The sequence below is a fragment of the Patella vulgata genome, chromosome 8 (genome assembly GCF_932274485.2).
Source record: "Patella vulgata chromosome 8, xgPatVulg1.2, whole genome shotgun sequence".
NCBI lineage: Eukaryota > Metazoa > Mollusca > Gastropoda > Patellidae > Patella > Patella vulgata.
Window position 1 is genome coordinate 12,161,037 of NC_065886.2, and position 19,005 is coordinate 12,180,041.

The 19,005-nt window shown below is 36.6% G+C and overlaps 1 protein-coding gene across 1 annotated transcript; it reads right to left on the reverse strand.

Moving 5' to 3' along the window:
* Nucleotides 1–1,272: 1,272 nt before the first annotated feature.
* On the reverse strand, nucleotides 1,273–13,508 carry LOC126830196 (programmed cell death protein 2-like). The gene is made up of 6 exons (XM_050560531.2): nucleotides 13,361–13,508; nucleotides 7,712–7,872; nucleotides 6,562–7,170; nucleotides 4,050–4,184; nucleotides 2,979–3,124; nucleotides 1,273–2,398 (listed from the first exon to the last, which is right to left on the reverse strand). The coding sequence occupies exons 1-6, from the start codon at nucleotides 13,445–13,447 to the stop codon at nucleotides 2,265–2,267; spliced, it is 1,272 nt and encodes a 423-aa protein (XP_050416488.1). The 5' UTR covers nucleotides 13,448–13,508; the 3' UTR covers nucleotides 1,273–2,264.
* Between the last annotated feature and the right edge of the window lie 5,497 nt (nucleotides 13,509–19,005).

The window sequence follows — 19,005 nt, forward strand, 5'->3', positions numbered from 1 at the left end:
ATGACAATAGAAGAGAAATAAATACTTTTAAAAATTTCTAAAAGCATACTCAGTGTTTTCGACTAAAATCGTCGATGTAGGAATTAAAATGTCGGTTAATTAGCTTAGGGCCTATTCTCAGACGGAGGTAGCTGTAGATAGGCAGCCTAAGTTTGGGATGGTCAAAAAGGTTTCAGAAAATGTTCCTGAAACGTTCCCATGCCACAAAGGTTCACTTGACGTCATCAGGGAAAGTTTTTCTCAAACATTCTACATGAACGTTAAAAACAGATTTGCGGAACGGATTTTAAATGTTTTCATAAAAAGCTCCCAGGAAGTTCTCTAGCATGTGTTAAATTCTCTCTACCGTAATTATCAGAAATCATTGGAATTTGTGGGCTTTTATTTCTGCCATATACTAACGTTTAGTATACGAAACATTTAATATCAAGGGTCATAACTCTGAAGTAATTATCGGAAATGTTATCTGTCTCGTTGCCTGGTCCCAACCTTTTCATAATTTGTTGTTAGGCTGGAAGGGTTTTACCAGAATAGAGCAGCAGATGGCCATGCCTTTGTTCCAAATTATGAAATTTGAACTACACGAACTTGCAGTTTTCAAATTGTGTGGTTCCGATTTCCCCACTTGAAAGGACATCTAAAGACGCCTACGCTCAAGCAAATTATTTCAATACAATTGAACAATAGGCTAGTCCCGAAATAACCTTGTTTGTGTTGAGTGGACGTTAAACCCCATTTCTCTCTCAATCATAAATAACTTATTTATGAGATTCCAAACATCTTTAGTATCCACTATCGATAGGTATTTATTATGTATATAAATAAAATGGGGTTTAGCATCCTGTTTCTGCACCAACCGGGTTCGCGAAGACGGGTATAATGTTGATATTCCTTTTGGAAGACTAAGCGAAAGTAGGTCTGTTAACTAATATCAGTTTGATTTTTTTCCCTTAAACTGCTGAACACTCAACAACTGTGTAGTGACAGGACCGAACAAGGGCATACTGTCATTCCACAAAGCCTTATTATCATCCCACAACTAAGGACGGATTGTCATCCCACGAAGCCTGATAACCATCCCACCAAACGCGATTACCATCCCACAAACACAAAGTGAGATAAATGGGGTTTAACGTCCACTTGAATCAATGACAGACCTTATGATACAACGCGCAAGTGCTAACCATTCGGCCATCTAGCCCACCGCGAGTACCATTCCGCAAAGCCTGATTACCATCCCACAAACACAAATGATCATCACACAATACCTGATTGTCATCCCAGAAAAAGATATATTGCGATCCAACGAAGACAAATTTGTCAAGAAACAAAACAAATCAACACATCACATATACAATCATATTTTTATAGGCCCATAATTTAAAATCAGTTTCTGGGTAGACATGGAAGATAGACTGTAAACCCACAACGCTCGATTTTCATCCCACAAAGCCAGGGCAGCCCTCGGCTCGTGTAAGTTTTCAACCATGGTTCAACTAGGTCTCGACCATGCGCATCCGATCTTGAAATGGTTAGACTATGGCCGCGACTGTGGTTAACCCACCTTTGGAGGTCGGTGAAGGCTGGTCAAGTCAGATTAAAAATGGAGGCCCACGACAAAACATATTTTTTGTTGGAATTGTTATTTGAAGATAGAACGTATACAACCAATTTTGCCTCAGAACCTCAGAGTTATTTAAATTCAGATAACATATTTAAGTAGTTTCCATATTATATAGATATTTGGTTGGTTTGTTTATTTTATTGTCTGGGGATAACACGGTCACTAACTCAACTGTGGGTAGATTTCTTGAAATCGTCGTTATCATATTCTACCTTTAGTACAGTTTTTTCAGCATAGTCAGAAACTTTTGGCAAACGTTCTGGGGAATTTGTCTCCAAAGAATGTTTTTTTGGTGTCATATCAAAGTTTTTGGAAAGCAAACTTGCAGTTTTGTCAAGTAAAAGGTTTTGTACCAGTTCATTGAAGAGAGCAGTGTTCATTTTGACGACTTTGGTCGCACTAGCTTCTGTTCTGGCGTGAGGAACTATATTTTGTCGTACAGTCGTGACCATACAAAAGCACCCCAAGGCTGCCCAACTTGTCATCTCACAATGGCAGATACATGTAAGTCTTCCTTCCAAGGCAGAAAGGTCATCCTCAAGAACTAATCAAATCGACAATCATATGTTTTTTAGGTCAACAGTTTGAGTCAGTTTCTGTGCCATGTATATTGTTGTGACCAAAATAAAGGGCAATATCTTTAAAGTTTAAATAGATGTTGATCAGGATCTGGTTGTATATAACATGTTTCTAATACAGGTAGATTCTGGTTGGTAAGCCAACAGGTGTTAATACAGGTATACACTATCACAGTACCAAACTCAACACTTTCACCTGGAAATATAGATACAGGTATATCAAATTCTACACCTAGAAATATAAACACAGGTATATCAAACGCTACACCTAGAAATATAAACACAGGTATATCAAACTGTATTCACCTAGAAATATAAATACAGGTATATCAAACTCTATTCACCTAGAAATATAAACACAGGTATATCCAACTCTATTCACCTAGAAATATAAACACTGGTATATCAAACTCTATTCACCTAGAAATATAAACACAGGTATATCAAATTATATTCACCTGAAAATATAAATACTCCCAATGATTTATTGAAAATGACAAGTTTGCATTACTGTCCCGGTTGCATGTTCGTTGTTAATGTTATCAACACCATACATGTTTGATATGTGGTCACATGAAAAACTGTACTGGGTGTGACCTTAAAGGTCAGTCATCTTGTACAGTGCTTAAAGAAGACTTTTGGGTTAGGGTATGCATGACTGACAAGGGAACCAGTGTTTATATAAGATCCAATTTTTCATGATAAGGATTCAAGGACCTAGGCCAGGCCCAGAATAGACTCACCATGTATATTCTATAAGCCCAGAATAGACTCACCATGTATATTTTTAACATAATTCACAAGTGGTGGCATCAACTGTAGTTCAAAGACACATTTAGCTTGACAGTTTGTACAAGTTATCTCCCTTACACCAATATCTCTCGGTGGAGAAATAAACATGGGTTCATCATTCCAACAGTATCTGTAATAAAAATAATAATAATAATGTGATTTTTTGGCTAATTAAATGTTTAGAGACAAAACAAAATGCCTGAGTTTGTTTAAACAGATTGGGGGTGGGGGTGGGGTCTGAGTTTGTTTAATAGTGAGGTCTGTCTCATAAGGTCTGTCATTGAGTCGGGGGGTTGGATGGCTGAATGGTTAGCGTGCGCGCGCTGTATCATACAGTCTGTCATTGAGTCGACTGGCGTGGTTTCGAATCCCCGGTTGTACGTGGCAAGGAGTAGGGTCGCCTGTCCAACCTCGTGGGTTTTCTCCGGGTCCTCCGGTTTCCTCCCACTGTTAAAGACCCCTACGCGCAAGCGAATTATGTAAATAAAATTAAACCGTATGTTAGTCCCGAAATGACCTAGTTTGTGTCGAGTGGACGTTAAACCCCATTTCTCTCTCTCTCTCTCTGTCATTGAGTCAAGTGGCATGGTTTTGATTCAACAAGGAGTACTTCGCCTGCCCAACCTCATGGGTCTCTCTTTCTCTCTCTCTTAAACAGATTGTGTTGTATTCATGTACTGTTTGTTCTATGTTATTCCCATATCTTTAAATATATTATTCAAGTTCAGGCCATAAAAAAACAAATATTCCGATTCTCGATCACTCCTTTCAAACAATCCGATGATGGGGGAGATTTTTATTTTTGTGTTTTTATTTTGTTAAAGGATCACTACAGGACTAAAAGAATTTTCATAAACATCAAATTTCAATTCACTACATTTCTCTTATGTCGTTTATAGGAATGTATTATTATCTAGTGTCATTCATGATTGTCAGTAATATGTATCAGGATTGCGTATGCTTCAAATTGAGACAGTTTTATTTTTTTTAAACTAGGAACAGGTAATGCAGTCCTTTTTAAGCGACAACGGATTATCTGAAAACTTTGGCCTTACCTAATGCACTGACGAGGGCAAAGTTTTAAACGTTTTAAAAATTTGTGTGAGTATTTATCTCCCTTTATGGCTGTTTTCTCATATTCTTCCACTGCTCCTCCTCCACCAGTATTCTGCCCAGGGCATTTTGATGAACTGAAAATAAATGTTCAACTTTAATGCACTAACATAAAATGGTGAGAGGAATCATATGGGCTATGTCTGTTTCCCAATTCTAGAATTCAATAAATAATGTTTGTATAAAATCCCCCACCAAATTAAAGCTTTCAGTGTGATTTTCTCATGCAAATTTCCAGGGAATTTGCAGTGGATGGTTTTGAAAATAAGCTTCAAAATTTAATGTAAAGAAGACCACTATATTCTAATATTTTCAGGGAGCTAGAATAGTTCATATTTACATTTACAATGTACTAACGGGTTAAAGGACAATATTGGTCTCAGTCATTATAAAATATGTGATAGAAGTGGTTAAATACATTTCAAATATAATTTTAACACAGAGATGAATGCTACGGGAGATGTGTAACAAGTACGTGAAGAAACGGAAAGTGACGACAAACATGACAAACACGAGTTATCTTACTATATAACTGAATGAAGTAACGAGCGATAACAGAGACGCGATCGAATTTCATTTCACTGATAATTCAGTTGAAGATGAAAAGTTATTATATGAGACGGTGAGAGGATATCTGACAATTCAAAAAAAAGAATTGGCTGTCATTAGATAAAAGATAAAGAACAAATTAGAAAAAGTCCCTGCATTACCATGTTTTTATTAAGAACAGAATGAATAAAAACGAGGGAATGCCTAGGGTTTTTTCTATTTTTCTCGTTTTCCCTTATCTAGTGACAGCCAATTCTATTTTTGAATTGTTAGATACCCTCCCACCGTCCTATATAATAACTTTTCAACTTCAACTAAATTATCAGTGAAATGAAATTCGATCGTTTGTCTGTTATCGCTCGTTACTTCAATCAGATATATAGAAGGATAACTTGTGTTTGTCATGTTTGACGTCACTTCCCGTTTCTTCACGTGCTTGTTACACATCTCCCGTAGCAATAATCTCTGTGTTAAAATAATATTTAGAATGTATTTAACCAGTTCTATCACATATTTTATAATGACTGACACCAATATTGTCCTTTAAATATGATTCTTTGTCAATAATTAAATAGTAATTGCAGGGTGACTGCACCACACACAAACAATTACACAAGACAAACCTACGGACATAACATAATATACAGACACAACAAACACAGATCAAGTGAATATCCACATGGTTAGACAGTCAACCATATTCCTTGTCACATACAAGTTTAGAATTGAAACCATACTGGTTGATTCAAAGACAAACCCAATCAAAGAACTGCTATGTTACAGAATGTATAAAAGTATAAAAATCACTGATCCTGATCGTACACATTGTCTTTTTAGAGACTCACTCTCATTATATTGAAGTATGCAAGGCATTCAAAATTATTTACACACCTCCTTACAATATCTCCCATAATTACAACTATTGATGTTTTAAAGTCACTATTCCCTGTATCAACCTTCTGTAAACAAGCCTGGAAATAAGGCACCTGTCACAGACAATGTCAGGCACAGATTCAGGCTATGTCAGGCACAAAACCTCTGGTGCCTGTCATTTTGTCCGGCTCTGATATTATTAATACATGTCCGACACTAAGTTGAAAATGTCAGGTACCATTTCATTACTGCCTGACATTTTGTCAGGTACAATGTACATCTAAAACCGTTATTTCCAGGCCTGCCTGTAAAGTCATTATGCATTGATATTGAGGTAATATAACCCTCCAATAACCTCGCTTTGAATTTAACGTGCACAAGATAACTATAATCTTTATATAGTTTGTGTAACACATTAGTATTTTCATGGTTGTTATTTGAAATAAAACATGTGAGCTACACGTACATGTACACCCTTAGTATTTGTATTTTAAATAACAATCCGGAAAACGGTTACTATCTTTTACTTACATGAAATGAAATGAAATGGGGTTTAACGTCCTACTGTTCTGCTCCGACTGGGCTAATCAAGACGGGCATACAGCATACAATGTGCTATGAGGGAAATTTCGCCCGAGCAGTGACACTACGGCCTACTCTTATATCGAATTCCAACTGCCAAGGGATCTTTACATGCCTTCCAGTGTATACACGGGACTTCGGTTTCTCGTCATGACTAGACAGCTGTTCTTTGTCAGGCCCTCCATCCTGCACCACTGACAAGGGGAAACCACACCAGAAAATTCTTTTACTTAAAGCTGAACTCTGATTACAAAACTACAGAAATAATCAATATACTGGATGTGGGTGTGGCCTGTCTCATGTTTGTTCTACAAATTAAAAACAAGTATGGCAATTGTTTAGGGTGTTAATTTTTTTTTATTTAATTATTTCTGTAGTTTTGTAATCGGAGTTCAACTTTAAATGGTGATCAGCAGCTAGTAAACATCCAAATTATCAGGTTATTTTTACCTTTTGACAAGAGATTTTATATCTGTTCCCGTTTCTCGTTCATATTCCTTTAATAATTTACCAACTTCAACATTATCAGGCACGATGTCACTTTCATTCATCACACTTAAATAGTATGACTTAAATGGTGTTTCCGTCACTTCTTCACACGAAATATCTGGTTCCGGTTTACCTGACGATTTCACTGCTAACAGATCAACAACATGTCCAACAGACTCTTTGGAAATGACATCATCGGTCTCTTCTTGAACAATGTTCAATGTCTGATCATCGTTACTATGGCTACTGTTTGTATCAGAAATGTCATCTACATCAACTAAATTCATTTGTTCAAATTTTAATCCAGGAAACTTTTTCGCTTCTGGTTGTGAATTCGATTTATTAATGTTTCCAGTTACCATAGCAACTGCATCATCATCGCCATCTTCCCCCCAATCATCAGCATCATCACACCAGTCTTTAGTATCCAGGGTTACAGGGTCTGTTGTTATAGGGTCTCCCCAATCATCTTCATCCACTCCCCAGGTGTCTGTACTGGTCGACATATTATTTGTCGCTTGTTGTGTTGTCTGTGATTGATCTAATATTTGACAACGCTGAACTTTCCAACTGAAAAAAAAAAAAAGTTTTAATTCAATTGGATGAAAATGGATCACTTAACCAGCATAGTCTATATCACCTCTCTCCTAGAAAATGTTTAATGAGTTTAGTTGGTAAAAAATGACTTAATGCTTCTAGACTTAATACAGGTCCCTCTAATGGGAGCACTATTCCAATCCTTGTAATATAGATATACCAAGGGTAGCACAATTCCAGAGGTGGTAATATAGATATGATACCCAGGCTACCACAATTCAGGTGGTTTTAATAAAGATATATTACCAAGGGTATCACAATTCAGGTGATTCCAATAAAGGGTAGCCAGTAGTTCTAATATAGATATATTACCAAGGGTAGCCAGTACATGTAGTTCGATTATAGATACATTACCAAAAGTAGCACAATTCCCGTGGTTCCAATATAGATATATTGCCAAGACTAGCCAGTAGTTCTGTTATAGAAATATTACTAAGGGTAGCAAATTTCCATAAGATATATTACTAAAAGGGTAGCAAATTTCCAGTACTTTTAATATATATATATATATTACCTGTATGGTTTATTGTAACAATGTTTGTTATAACAAGATGAAATATATAAGGTTCTGTGATATGCTGACCCTTCTAGTGGACAGTAAAGTTGAACAACCAGCTTCATTCGACATCCGCAACCTTCACAGACAGGCAGACAACAATCTTCATACATCCAGTCCTAAAAAACAACAATCATTACATTTACTGTAAGAGAGAGTGAGAGAGAGAAATGGGGTTTAACGTCCACTCGACACAAACTAAGTCATTTCGGGACTAACATATGGTTTAATTTTATTTCAATAATTCGGTTGCGTGTAGAGGTCTTTAGCAGTGGGAGGAAACCGGACAGGCGACCCTACTCCTTGTCACGTACAACCGGGGAATTGAAACCATGCCAGTTGACTCAATGACAGACTTTATGATACAGCGTGCACATGCGAACCATTTAGCCATCCAACCCCCCATTTACCGTAAGCCTTGGAGCCAAAGTGGCTAAGTGAGTAAGACGTTGGCTCGCAAACCGGGAGGTTCCATTTTTTATTCATGTGTTGACTGAGAAAGTTCATCAGGAATTTTCGACATGGTTGCCCCTTGTCGGTAGTGCAGGGTGGGAAGAATGGCAAGAGATAATCTATAGTCATTCCGATGGGACAAAAAACCTGAGATACAGTGCGCACACTGATGTGCACATAAAATAACCAGACTGTTTGAATTCGAAGGAAAAAATAGTGCTGCTGTCCAGACAAAATGAGTTAACTGATGCGGGGAAGCTCCAGAGATTTACCCAAAATATCCTAAAACAACATGAATTTTGCTTAAAGGAGCTAAATCGCCAATATTTTGGACCTAGAAATTGACACAAATGGGTCGTAACGCATATAATAATGTAATAGGAATATACATAAACTGATTTACATTCAATCGTTTCCATTTTTACTCTAATTTCAAATCAGTTACGTTTGGCGAAATATGTCAGAAGTCTCAATCGAATGAAAATTTCTAGCGCCTGGTTATTCTAGTCTATATAGTATTTATTGCGCATACTATCCCGATATGAATATGCCGTCACCGTTTCACATGACTTGTTGAATGTCTAGCCTCGTTCTTCGAGTCCCTTGTTATAATGGGCTTGAAACGCATTATGGTACACAATTCGTGTACCAATGGTAAAATGTTTATTTTGTCTTAAATATTGGATATCAGAAGCCCATCTTTTCCCGGTAAGATCACAACATCAATGTTGATTTAAATTGACAAATAATTTGTGTTTTCAATATCGAAGATTTTGGATAATATTGAGTAAGAGACTTAGCTACTTTAAATTTGCATTTTATCATAAATGTTGGGCTTTTGTGGTTATAAAGATTAAAATCCTTGGAATGTTCATACAAATGTTAGAGGCTAAAAAATATCATGGATTTATCATAGTAGAAGTCAATGAGGAGAGAATTACTAGTCTGACTCCGTAACCACTACGAGTTGTCTTTCTTGATTTTATCTCCCATTATTTACGTTCTTTTGCCAGAAATATATGAAATATAAAGTGTAAAGTTTATGAAATATTAGTCAGCTATACATAGATAAAGAACGGCATAAAAATGTGTTGTTTCAAGCAATATTAGGTTGTTTTGTGTAATTAGGGTTTCACACTGCGTAGCTTGTGTGAAACACTATTGTTTTTGTTAAAATTATTATTAGGGTTTCACACTGCGAAGCTTGTGTGAAACACTATTGTTTTTGTTAAAATTATTATTCTTATTATTATTATTATTCTTCTTTTGTTTTGAGTAGATCTCAGCAACTACTTGTCGCATCGTTACGATTTCTTCGGTTTTACTGGGAAAGTGGGTGTGACTTAGAGGATAAAGCTATTTTGAACGTTCTGCGACAATGCGAAATGTCCGAAATCACCGAAGTTATCGTTTTTACAAATATTGCGGTAATTTTAACAATAATCATGGGATTTTAACTTTCGATACATTTTGGCATAGCTGGAGACAGGGCACATAGCTGCGCTACTTTCGATTTTTGATTTTCAGCAAAAATTCGAAGATATTAGGCGCCAAATTTCGGAAATTTAAAATTTTACAAAAAACTTTTTTATTGATGAATATTTTTTACTCGTGTTGTGCACAGAATTAAAGAGTCATCTGACTTGCGCAAAAATGTTAAAATTTTTTGTCTCAGTAATTTTCCTTGGCCTCCATTGGCTAATTCAGTTTTTCAGTCCTAGCTTAATTTTTTATTGTTCGATTTGTATAAAACAAAGTTCATATGCTTCGTTGTCTCAATTGTCATTTTTTTTATTACCAAAAGTGTTATCTGTCGGCACCGGAAGTGGCATAATTTTACCAAAAACTACAATTTTGACAGTTAGGTACCATTTTTTGAAAACAAATATTATTTTTTTGAAAAATTATATGACTCAAAGAGTGTGTCCTTTAAAGGCGCAAAAAATGTCGGAAGCAGTTTTTTTAATTTCTTTTTCATTTTCTAGCAAATTGGATTAAGAGGTGAAAAAAGGCGTAAAATTGACCTATTTACAACTCATTCAGGCTTTTCAGATTTTAAAATATTTTTACGTAACTTTTATAAACTTGTAGCTATAATCCATACGAAGAGAATGTATGTGAAAATTAGTTTGTAATATAAGCAGTTGCCGAGAAATAGGCAATTTTGCATGAGTCACTTTTCACGTAATTTTGGCTGTAAAAGAATCAATTATTATTCGATTTTCAATTTTCTTTCGCCATTGGATGCCTAATGCCATAGTGGACTATGTCAAACCATTTTACCCCTTGCGCTGCCACCGGAAATGACGTCATTTGCTCAAAACTTAAATTTTAGCCTTCAAAAAACAATATTTTATTCAAATGATTCGTATTTGTTATTTTTTTCAAATTATGATATTTGATTCTATTGATCAAATAGATTGAACCCATACGATCATACAGATACAACAAAATGGTTTCTAACTTGTACGGTTGCAGAGAAATGGGCGATTTTCCTTAAGTCACTTTTCAAGGTTTTTGGTCTATAAAAGTGTCAGTTATTATTCGATTTTCATAAAATTTTCACCATATGATATCTTGTGTCATTTATGATTTCATAGAACTAATTTAACATTTTCATTATCACCGGAAGTAACGTCATTTTGGCAAAAACTGTATTTTTAGCCTTCAAAACAGATATTTTTTTCAAATGAGTCTTATTTGTATTGTTTTTAAAATTATGATATTTGATTCCAATCAGCAAATAGATTGAACCCATACGATCATACAGATACCAGAAAATGGTTCCTAACTTGTACGGTTGCAGAGAAATAGGCGATTTTCTACAAGTCACTTTTCAAGGTTTTTGGTCTATAAAAGTGGCAATTGTTATTCGATTTACATACAATTTTCACCATGTGATGCCCTATGTCATTTCTGATTTCATAAAAGTAATTGAACATTTTCATTATCACCGGAAGTACAGTACACTTACATGTAACAAATGTATAAAATGAATTGATATTGCTGGATTTTGTTGATTCGGCGTCCATTTTATTTGATGTGTGCAATGCTTATGTGGAAACCTGTTTAATGGTTTCATTGGTACGGGAAGTAACATGTTTAGGGTAAAGTGGCACCGGTGAAACCCGTCATTACTGCATCGCAGTTCTAGTTCTTATTATTATTATTCTTCTTTTGTTTTGAGTAGATCTCAGCAACTGATTGTCGGATCGTTACGATTTCTTCGGTTTTATCGGAAAAGTGGGTGTGACTTAGAGGATAAAGCTATTTTGAACGTTCTGCGACAATGCGAAATGTCCGAAATCACCGAAGCTATCGTTTTTAGAAATATTGCAGTAATTTTAACAATAATCATTGGATTTTAACTTTCGATGCATTTTGGCATAGCCGGAGACGGGGCACATAGCTACGCTACTTTTGATTTTTGATTTTCGGCAAATCTTCGCAGATATTAGGCGCTAAATTTAGAAAATTTAAATTTTTACAAAAAACTTTTTTATTTATGAATATTTTTTAATCGTGTTTTACACAAATATAACGAGTCCTCTGACTTGGGCAAAAATGTGAAAATTTTTTGTCTCGGTAATTTTCCTTGGCCACCATTGGCTAATTCAGTTTTTCAGTCCTAGATTAATTATTTATTGTTCGATTTGTATAAAACAAAGTTCATATGCCCCGTTGTCTCAATTGTCATCTTTTTTGTTACCAATAGTGTTATCTGTCGGCACCGGAAGTGGCGTAAATTGACAAAAAACTACAATTTTGACAGTTAGGTACCATTTTTCGAAAGCAAATATTATTTTTTTCAAATCTGGTATAACTGAAATTGTGCGCCCTTTAAAGGCGCACAAAATGTTGGGACCATTTTTTTTAATTTCGATTCCGTTTTCGGGCTATTTCGATTAAAAGGTGAAAAAAGGTGTAAAATTAAGCTATTTACAACCCATCCAGCGTTTTCATATTTTAAAATATTACTTCGTAACTTTCATAAACTCGTAGCAATAATCTATACGGAGAGAATGTATGTGAAAATTAATTTGTAATATGCGCAGTTGCCGAGAAATGGGCAATTTTGCATGAGTCACTTTTTACGCTAGTTTGCCTGTAAAAGAGTCAATTATTATTCGATTTTCATAAAAGTGACACCATTTGATGTGTAATGTCAATTTTAACTAGGTCAAACCAATTTAACATTTTCAATATCACCGGAAATGAGGTAATTTGGGCAAAAATTGTATTTATAGCCTTCGAAACCAGTAATTTATTCAAATGAGTCATATTTGTTATTTGTTTAAAATTTTGATATTTGATTCAAATCAACTAATACAATGAACCCTTACGATCATATAGATATCACAAAATGGTTTCTAACTTGTTCAGTTGCGGAGAAATAGGCAATTTTCAACAGGTCACTTTTTAAGGTTTTTTTGTCAATAAAAGTGTCAATTATTATTCGATTTTCATGAAATTTTCACTGTGTGATACATAATGCCATTTACGATATCATACAAGTAATTTAAGATTTTCATTATCACCGGAAGTAACGTCATTTTGGCAAAAACTGTATTTTTAGCCTTCAAAACAGATATTTTATTCAAATGAATCAGATTTGTAATGTTTTTAAAATTATGATATTTGATTCCAATCAACAAATAGAATGAACTCATTCGATCATACAGATACCTCAAAATGGTTTCTAACTTGTACGGTTGCAGAGAAATAGGCGATTTTCTACAAGTCATTTTTCAAGGTTTTTGGTCTATAAAGGTGGCAATTATTATAGGATTTACATAAAATTTTCAACATGTGATGATGCTATTTCTGATTTCATAAACCAATTTAACATTTTCATTATCACCGGAAGTAATGTAATTTTGACAGGATCACTGACATGTAGCAAATGAATTGATTGCTGGATTTGGTTGTTTCTGCGTCCATTTTATTTCATGTGTGCAATGCTTATGTGGAAACCTGTTTAACGGTTTCATTGGTACCGGAAGTGACATAAGTTCAAGGGTAACGTGGCACCGGTGAAACCCGTCATTACTGCTTCGCAGTTCTAGTTAACGATGTTTTGGGTAAATCTACGAACCGACGGCGAGAGCTATTTCAATTTCACAAATAGTAATACACTTTTTCGATCTGACTTACTGGGTGTCCCCCAATTTTGTTCGTGTCCCACGAAAGTCTCTGCCCATCTCCAATACATTCGTCTGGTATACCAAGCAAAGAAGTCATTTTTAATAAAATGTTGACAGTTTCGGATGAAATCACTCTGGTACACGTGTTTGTGTTTACATCCGGTCATGTAGGGGAGATAACCGTACATTATGACATCTGGGATCAGACCACAGCTTTAAAAGTAGATGCTTTCTCATCTTTCTATTAAACAATTACACACTAGCTATACGCGTTCCTGAATATATTGCTAGATAATTATATGCCGTGTTTGCAATGGGGTATGAATGTCAGCAAACAAAATATGCAGAGCGTCATCGACGACATACACACCATGTCTAAAAATCATAATACAGTAATACATTATCACGACTGTAACCAATAACAATTGGGAAACCACAGGGACCCGCAGTGGCTCAGTGGGTTAGGGAAAGAGAGAGAAATAGGGTGTAACGTCCATTCGACACAAGCCAGTTCATTCCGGGACTAACACATGGTTCAATTTTATTCCAATAATTCGCTTGCGCGTAGGGGTCGTTAGCCGTGTGGGGAAACCGGGAGACCCGGATAAAACCCACGAGGTTAATAATAATAATAATAATAATGGATTTTTATAGCACCTTGTATTCAAAAGTTTGCTCACTGGCGCTAAGTTAGTCTGTCACATTTACGACAGTTTCCCATCATCTGTACTGAATAGGTGTGTTTTTAGCAAGGATTTGAATGTACACAATGATTTTGCTTATGTGATGGTAGCCTGTTCCACAGTTTAGGAGCAGCAACAGAAAAGCTTCTGCCTCCACATTTCACATAATTAAATGGATAGGCGACCCTACTCCTTGTCACGTACAACCGGGTAATCGAAGCCACGCCACTTGACTCATTGGCCGACCTTATGATACAACGCTCTCGCGAACCATTCGGCCAACCCCGAGTTCGATCAAGGTGTTAGCCTTGAAAGTTCCCCGGAGTTTCCAGGGTGGTGTCCCTTATCAGTGGTGCAGGTAAAGAGGTCATGGCAAGGGCAGGGTCTAGTCGTTCGAATGGGAAGAAAACCTAAATCCCCAGTACACTTGTACGTGCTCGTAAACATTGACAGTTCTAATTCGGTATAAGAGTAAGCCATAGTGCCACGGTCAGGGCAACATTTCCCTCATTAACCCAGTAGGTGCAGAAAAGTATGACGTTACACGCCATTTCATTCATTCATTATTTCATTCATTAATTGATTATTTCATTCATTCAATAACGCTGAGATACATACTTTGACCAGATTGCCATTGAACCTGGTTGAAATGAGAAAACCATGATTTTACACTGTATTGTAAAAGCATTACTGTGTGAACGTGCTTATGAATTCCCATTCAATAAATTATTCACCAACAAACCTTATATGACGAAGAGATAGAGCTGGGTATTAATTGCCTGGGAGTTTTTTTTTCAGTGATAACTGACGTTGATCACGGAATTGCGTACACCCGAATTGTGGTATTCACCCGAGATCATCACGCTGAAAGGACAATAGAAGAAAGGGTGAATAGGCAATAGAAGAATAAAGGAATTTATGTATGAAATATAGCAGAAATAAATTAAACTTAAAGTAGTGTAATTAGATATAAAATGTGCGAGTTACATTTAATAAAAGCTAGTAGGATATCCGGCTTCGCCCAGGACCCAAATTCGCACGGGTCCAAATTCGCTCTGGGCCCAAATCCTGGGGTCCAAATTCGGCAGTCGCCCAACTTCGCCAGTGGCCCTATTCACCAAGGGCCAAAATTCGCACAGGTCCAAATTCGCTCTAGGCCCAAATTCGTAGGGGGTCCAAATTCGGAAGTCGCCCAACTTCGCAAGTGGCCCTATTCACTAAGGGCCCAAATTCGCCGGGGGCCCAAATTTGCCCGGGACCAATTCACGGGAACATGCTGGTTAACGTGATACCACATGTCGGGGTGGAGCGCGGTGACGAAGCGTGATGGACGAACATACATACATACACACAGACATCTTTGATTTAATTTATATTATGCCAAACATTGTGTTTTGGTAAAAAAAAGTATTCCAAATGTCAAGGTTTCATTTACGTTAACGTCATGTGTACATTAGACCTCGGGTTTTTGTTTCATGGGAACCACTAGGAGAATTCTGGGGACCTTTAACAATGAACACCTGGATCGAACCTTGGTCCTCAATGAGCCACTGTAGCCCCAGATATAATAAAGGATTTATGTTTAGTATTTATAGAGCGCCAGGAGGTCTAGGTTTTAATCCCGGTGTCGGTTAAAATATTTCTTAGCTTGCAGCTTGTCCCGCTCCCCACTCTCGATGGTACCAGACTAGTCTTTCGGATAGGAAGGAAATCGATGCCCCGTGTATTATCATTGGAAGCACATTAGAGATTTGCATAGGAGTAGGTCGTAACGTCAGAGTATTGCTCGCTCTCCATGTACGCCGTGCAGCGTGCTCTAGGTGAAACTTTGCCCGGATATCAATTGAATTCCAATTGTCAGTGGTTCTTTAACGCACACGTTCTTGTACAATTCATCCCGGACCCTTTGTCCCGCGCCACTAGCAAAGGGAAACCACACAGGAAAATTGCTCGGCCAGCTGCGATATCGAACCTGATACCCCCAGATTAGACAGCCAACGCCAAATTCCCTGCGCCATTAGTTTAAATGTAAACACGACATTATTGTTTGTCATTAGAGATATAAACCGAATTGATGTTGGGGTATAATTTACTACAATTATTTAATTAACACCATGTTTGACTAGATTAGACTTTGATGTTATTCACCAGCTGATCCTTGTTAGTACCACGTGGCATATACATGAAGTTTCAATATACGCATATAGAAAGATAGCAAGACATGGTTTGTACATGAAGTTTAAATATATTCGGGAGCCGCGATAGCTCAGTGCGTAAGATGTTGGTTCGCTAGCCTAGAGTCCCTTGTTCGATGCTGGTGTTGGTCGGGAACGTTCATCGGGATTTTCCGGCCTGCCCCCCCCCCTTTGTCAGTGGTGCAGGACAGAAGGCATGACAAGAGACAACGTATAGTCGTTTGGACTAAAAAGGGCACCGTGTACACTTTGGTGTGCTGGTAAAAGAACCCTTGGCATTTGAAATCCGATATAAGAGTAGGCTGTGGTGCCGCTGTCCGGGACAAATTCCCCTCATTAGCCCAATGAACTTTCGCGACCAACGCAGGGATTGAACACCGTACCTCCAGGTTAGCGAGCCAACGTCTTACTTACTGAGCCACCGCGGTCCCCTCCACACAAGCATTGTCCAGCCAACGTCTTACTTACTGAGTCACCGCGGCCCCTTCCACGCCAACAACTGTTGGCAATTATAAATAAATAAATCAAGATAAAAAAACAAACGAGGTAAAGGTGAGAAATCATGAATCAATTTACTTCTCATCATTAAATTAACTACAGTAAGTTATTAGAGATAATTATTAATTGGCACCAGGCCTAAATATTGAACACATCAAATACAGATATAAAAGGTGCCAGGATAGAAATTGAAAAGGATTGAGGAACAACCATAGTCTACATGACCTCTCTCGTAACAGTTCATAAATAGATATAGAAAAAATGACTTTATTGAAAATTTCAGTCAAATTACTTTATTCTGAGCGAAGTTAAGCATGTTTGAAGTTTTGACAAGAAATAGCGTATAATAGTCTCGATTATCAACTATCATTGCTGGGATAATAAATTTCCATTTGATCATTTGTCGAAGATACGGCAGATATTGTTTTATCCACGAAGCCATCCAATAGCCAGAGAGTTGATTATGTGCTTGCCATGTAATTAAATGTCTAATTAATAATTTATATAACATCTGAAGCCAGAACAAATACCTGACAAGTCAGATTAAGTTCTACCATTATACATATTTAATCAAATCATTAGAGAGTATTGATTAACTTAAAGTTACAATTTCATATTTTTAAGTTATATTTTTAAAATGTATTAAAATAAAGTCCTAAAATAGATGGTATCTATAAACAGTCCTACCTTGTTAAAGAATAATCCTATTAATCCTATAATTCACTATTGCCAGTTGAGAAATTGGCAAAAATATCATTTTCAACTTCGAATTCAAACGTTTGAAGATAGCTATTCCAAGGCGGGGAATAGGAAAACAAGGGAGGTAATTGGGAGGTAATTGTGTTATTATTTCCGGTGTGAAGATTTTTAAGTGTGAGAAAGATAACCTATGATCGTATAATAGTGAGTTGACAACCTATTGAGCAAAAGACATAGAAATAATTATGTTTTAGTCCTCCGGTTTCCTCCCACTGCTAAAGACCCCTAAACGCAACCGAATTAATGAAATAAAATTGAACCACATGTTAGTCCTGAAATGAACTACTCTCCCTCTCTCTCTCTTCTCTCTTTCTCTCACTCTCTCACACACACTAGTGGACTCAATAGAGACAACCCTATCGTAACGAATCGCAGGACTCCTACGCGCCATCGAATAATTGAAAAAAATTGAACCATGTGTTAGTCCTGAAATGACCTACTCTCCCCCTCTCTCTCTTCTCTCTTTCTCTCACTCTCTCACACACACACACACAATAGTGGACTCAATAGAGACAACCCTATCGTAACGAATCGCAGGACTCCTACGCGCCATCGAATAATTGAAAAAAATTGAACCATGTGTTAGTCCCGAAATGACCTACTCTCCCCCTCTCTCTCTTCTCTCTTTCTCTCACTCTCTCACTCTCTCACACACACTAGTGGACTCAATAGAGACAACCCTATCGTAACGAATCGCAGGACTCCTACGAGCCATCGAATAATTGAAAAAAATTGAACCATGTGTTAGTCCCGAAATGACCTGGTTTGTGTTGAGTGGACGTTACACCCCATCTCTCTCTCTCTCCCTCTCTCTCTCTCTCTCTCTCTCTCTCTCTCTCTCTCTCCGGTTACATAGTTGGCATGACTATAAAATGCGTTTCTTTGACAGATTATGGATAGAAAATGTTTATTATTGTATTTTTCAAATAAGTAAACGCCTTACGTATTTTGTTGGCAAATATTAATCATCTTATAGGTTCGACACTGTGACGAAAGCTTACAATGAAATTTGATGTCTTTGTCGACAGAAATTGTAAACTGTTTTCAAATATCATAGTTATTGTTTTTACGTTTAAAAAAAACAATTTAAAAAATGGAACAATATTAATTGTTGTTGAAGCCTGTCAGAAAATAAATCATAATATTACAGTTACAAAAATAGCCATTTTAACTATTAAAGTCAACTGACGAGTTTTTACGAAGGTAATTGTTAAGTCACCCGCCCTGATAAATTGGGCAGAGAGTGGAATATTATCTTTACACGTAATACAAGACTGGTTGTAAAATACATGTAAACAAAACAAGCTTAAAGATGCGTTATCTAAGAGCTGACAGTTCTCGCTATAATAGTTACAAAATGGATAACGAAAAGGGAATATGCTGCAAATGTCAGCCAAATTACTCAATCATTCGAACAGTTCTCCCTATATTGAATAGGGAATATGTTGAAACTGTCAGTCAATTTACTTCATTCTGAGCAAAGTTATTGACGTTAGAAGAACAGTGTACTCTCGAATGTC

Excerpts from the sequence above, each read along its gene's own strand:
- LOC126830196 (XM_050560531.2), bottom strand. The coding sequence starts at position 13,447 with ATGACTTCTTTGCTTGGTATACCAGACGAATGTATTGGAGATGGGCAG. Across the intron at positions 3,125-4,049 it reads TGCCCTCGTCAGTGCATTAG|ATACTGTTGGAATGATGAAC; the intron begins GTAAGGCCAAAG and ends TTTTTATTACAG. Across the intron at positions 2,399-2,978 it reads TTATGTTAAAAATATACATG|GTGAAAGTGTTGAGTTTGGT; the intron begins GTGAGTCTATTC and ends CTATATTTCCAG.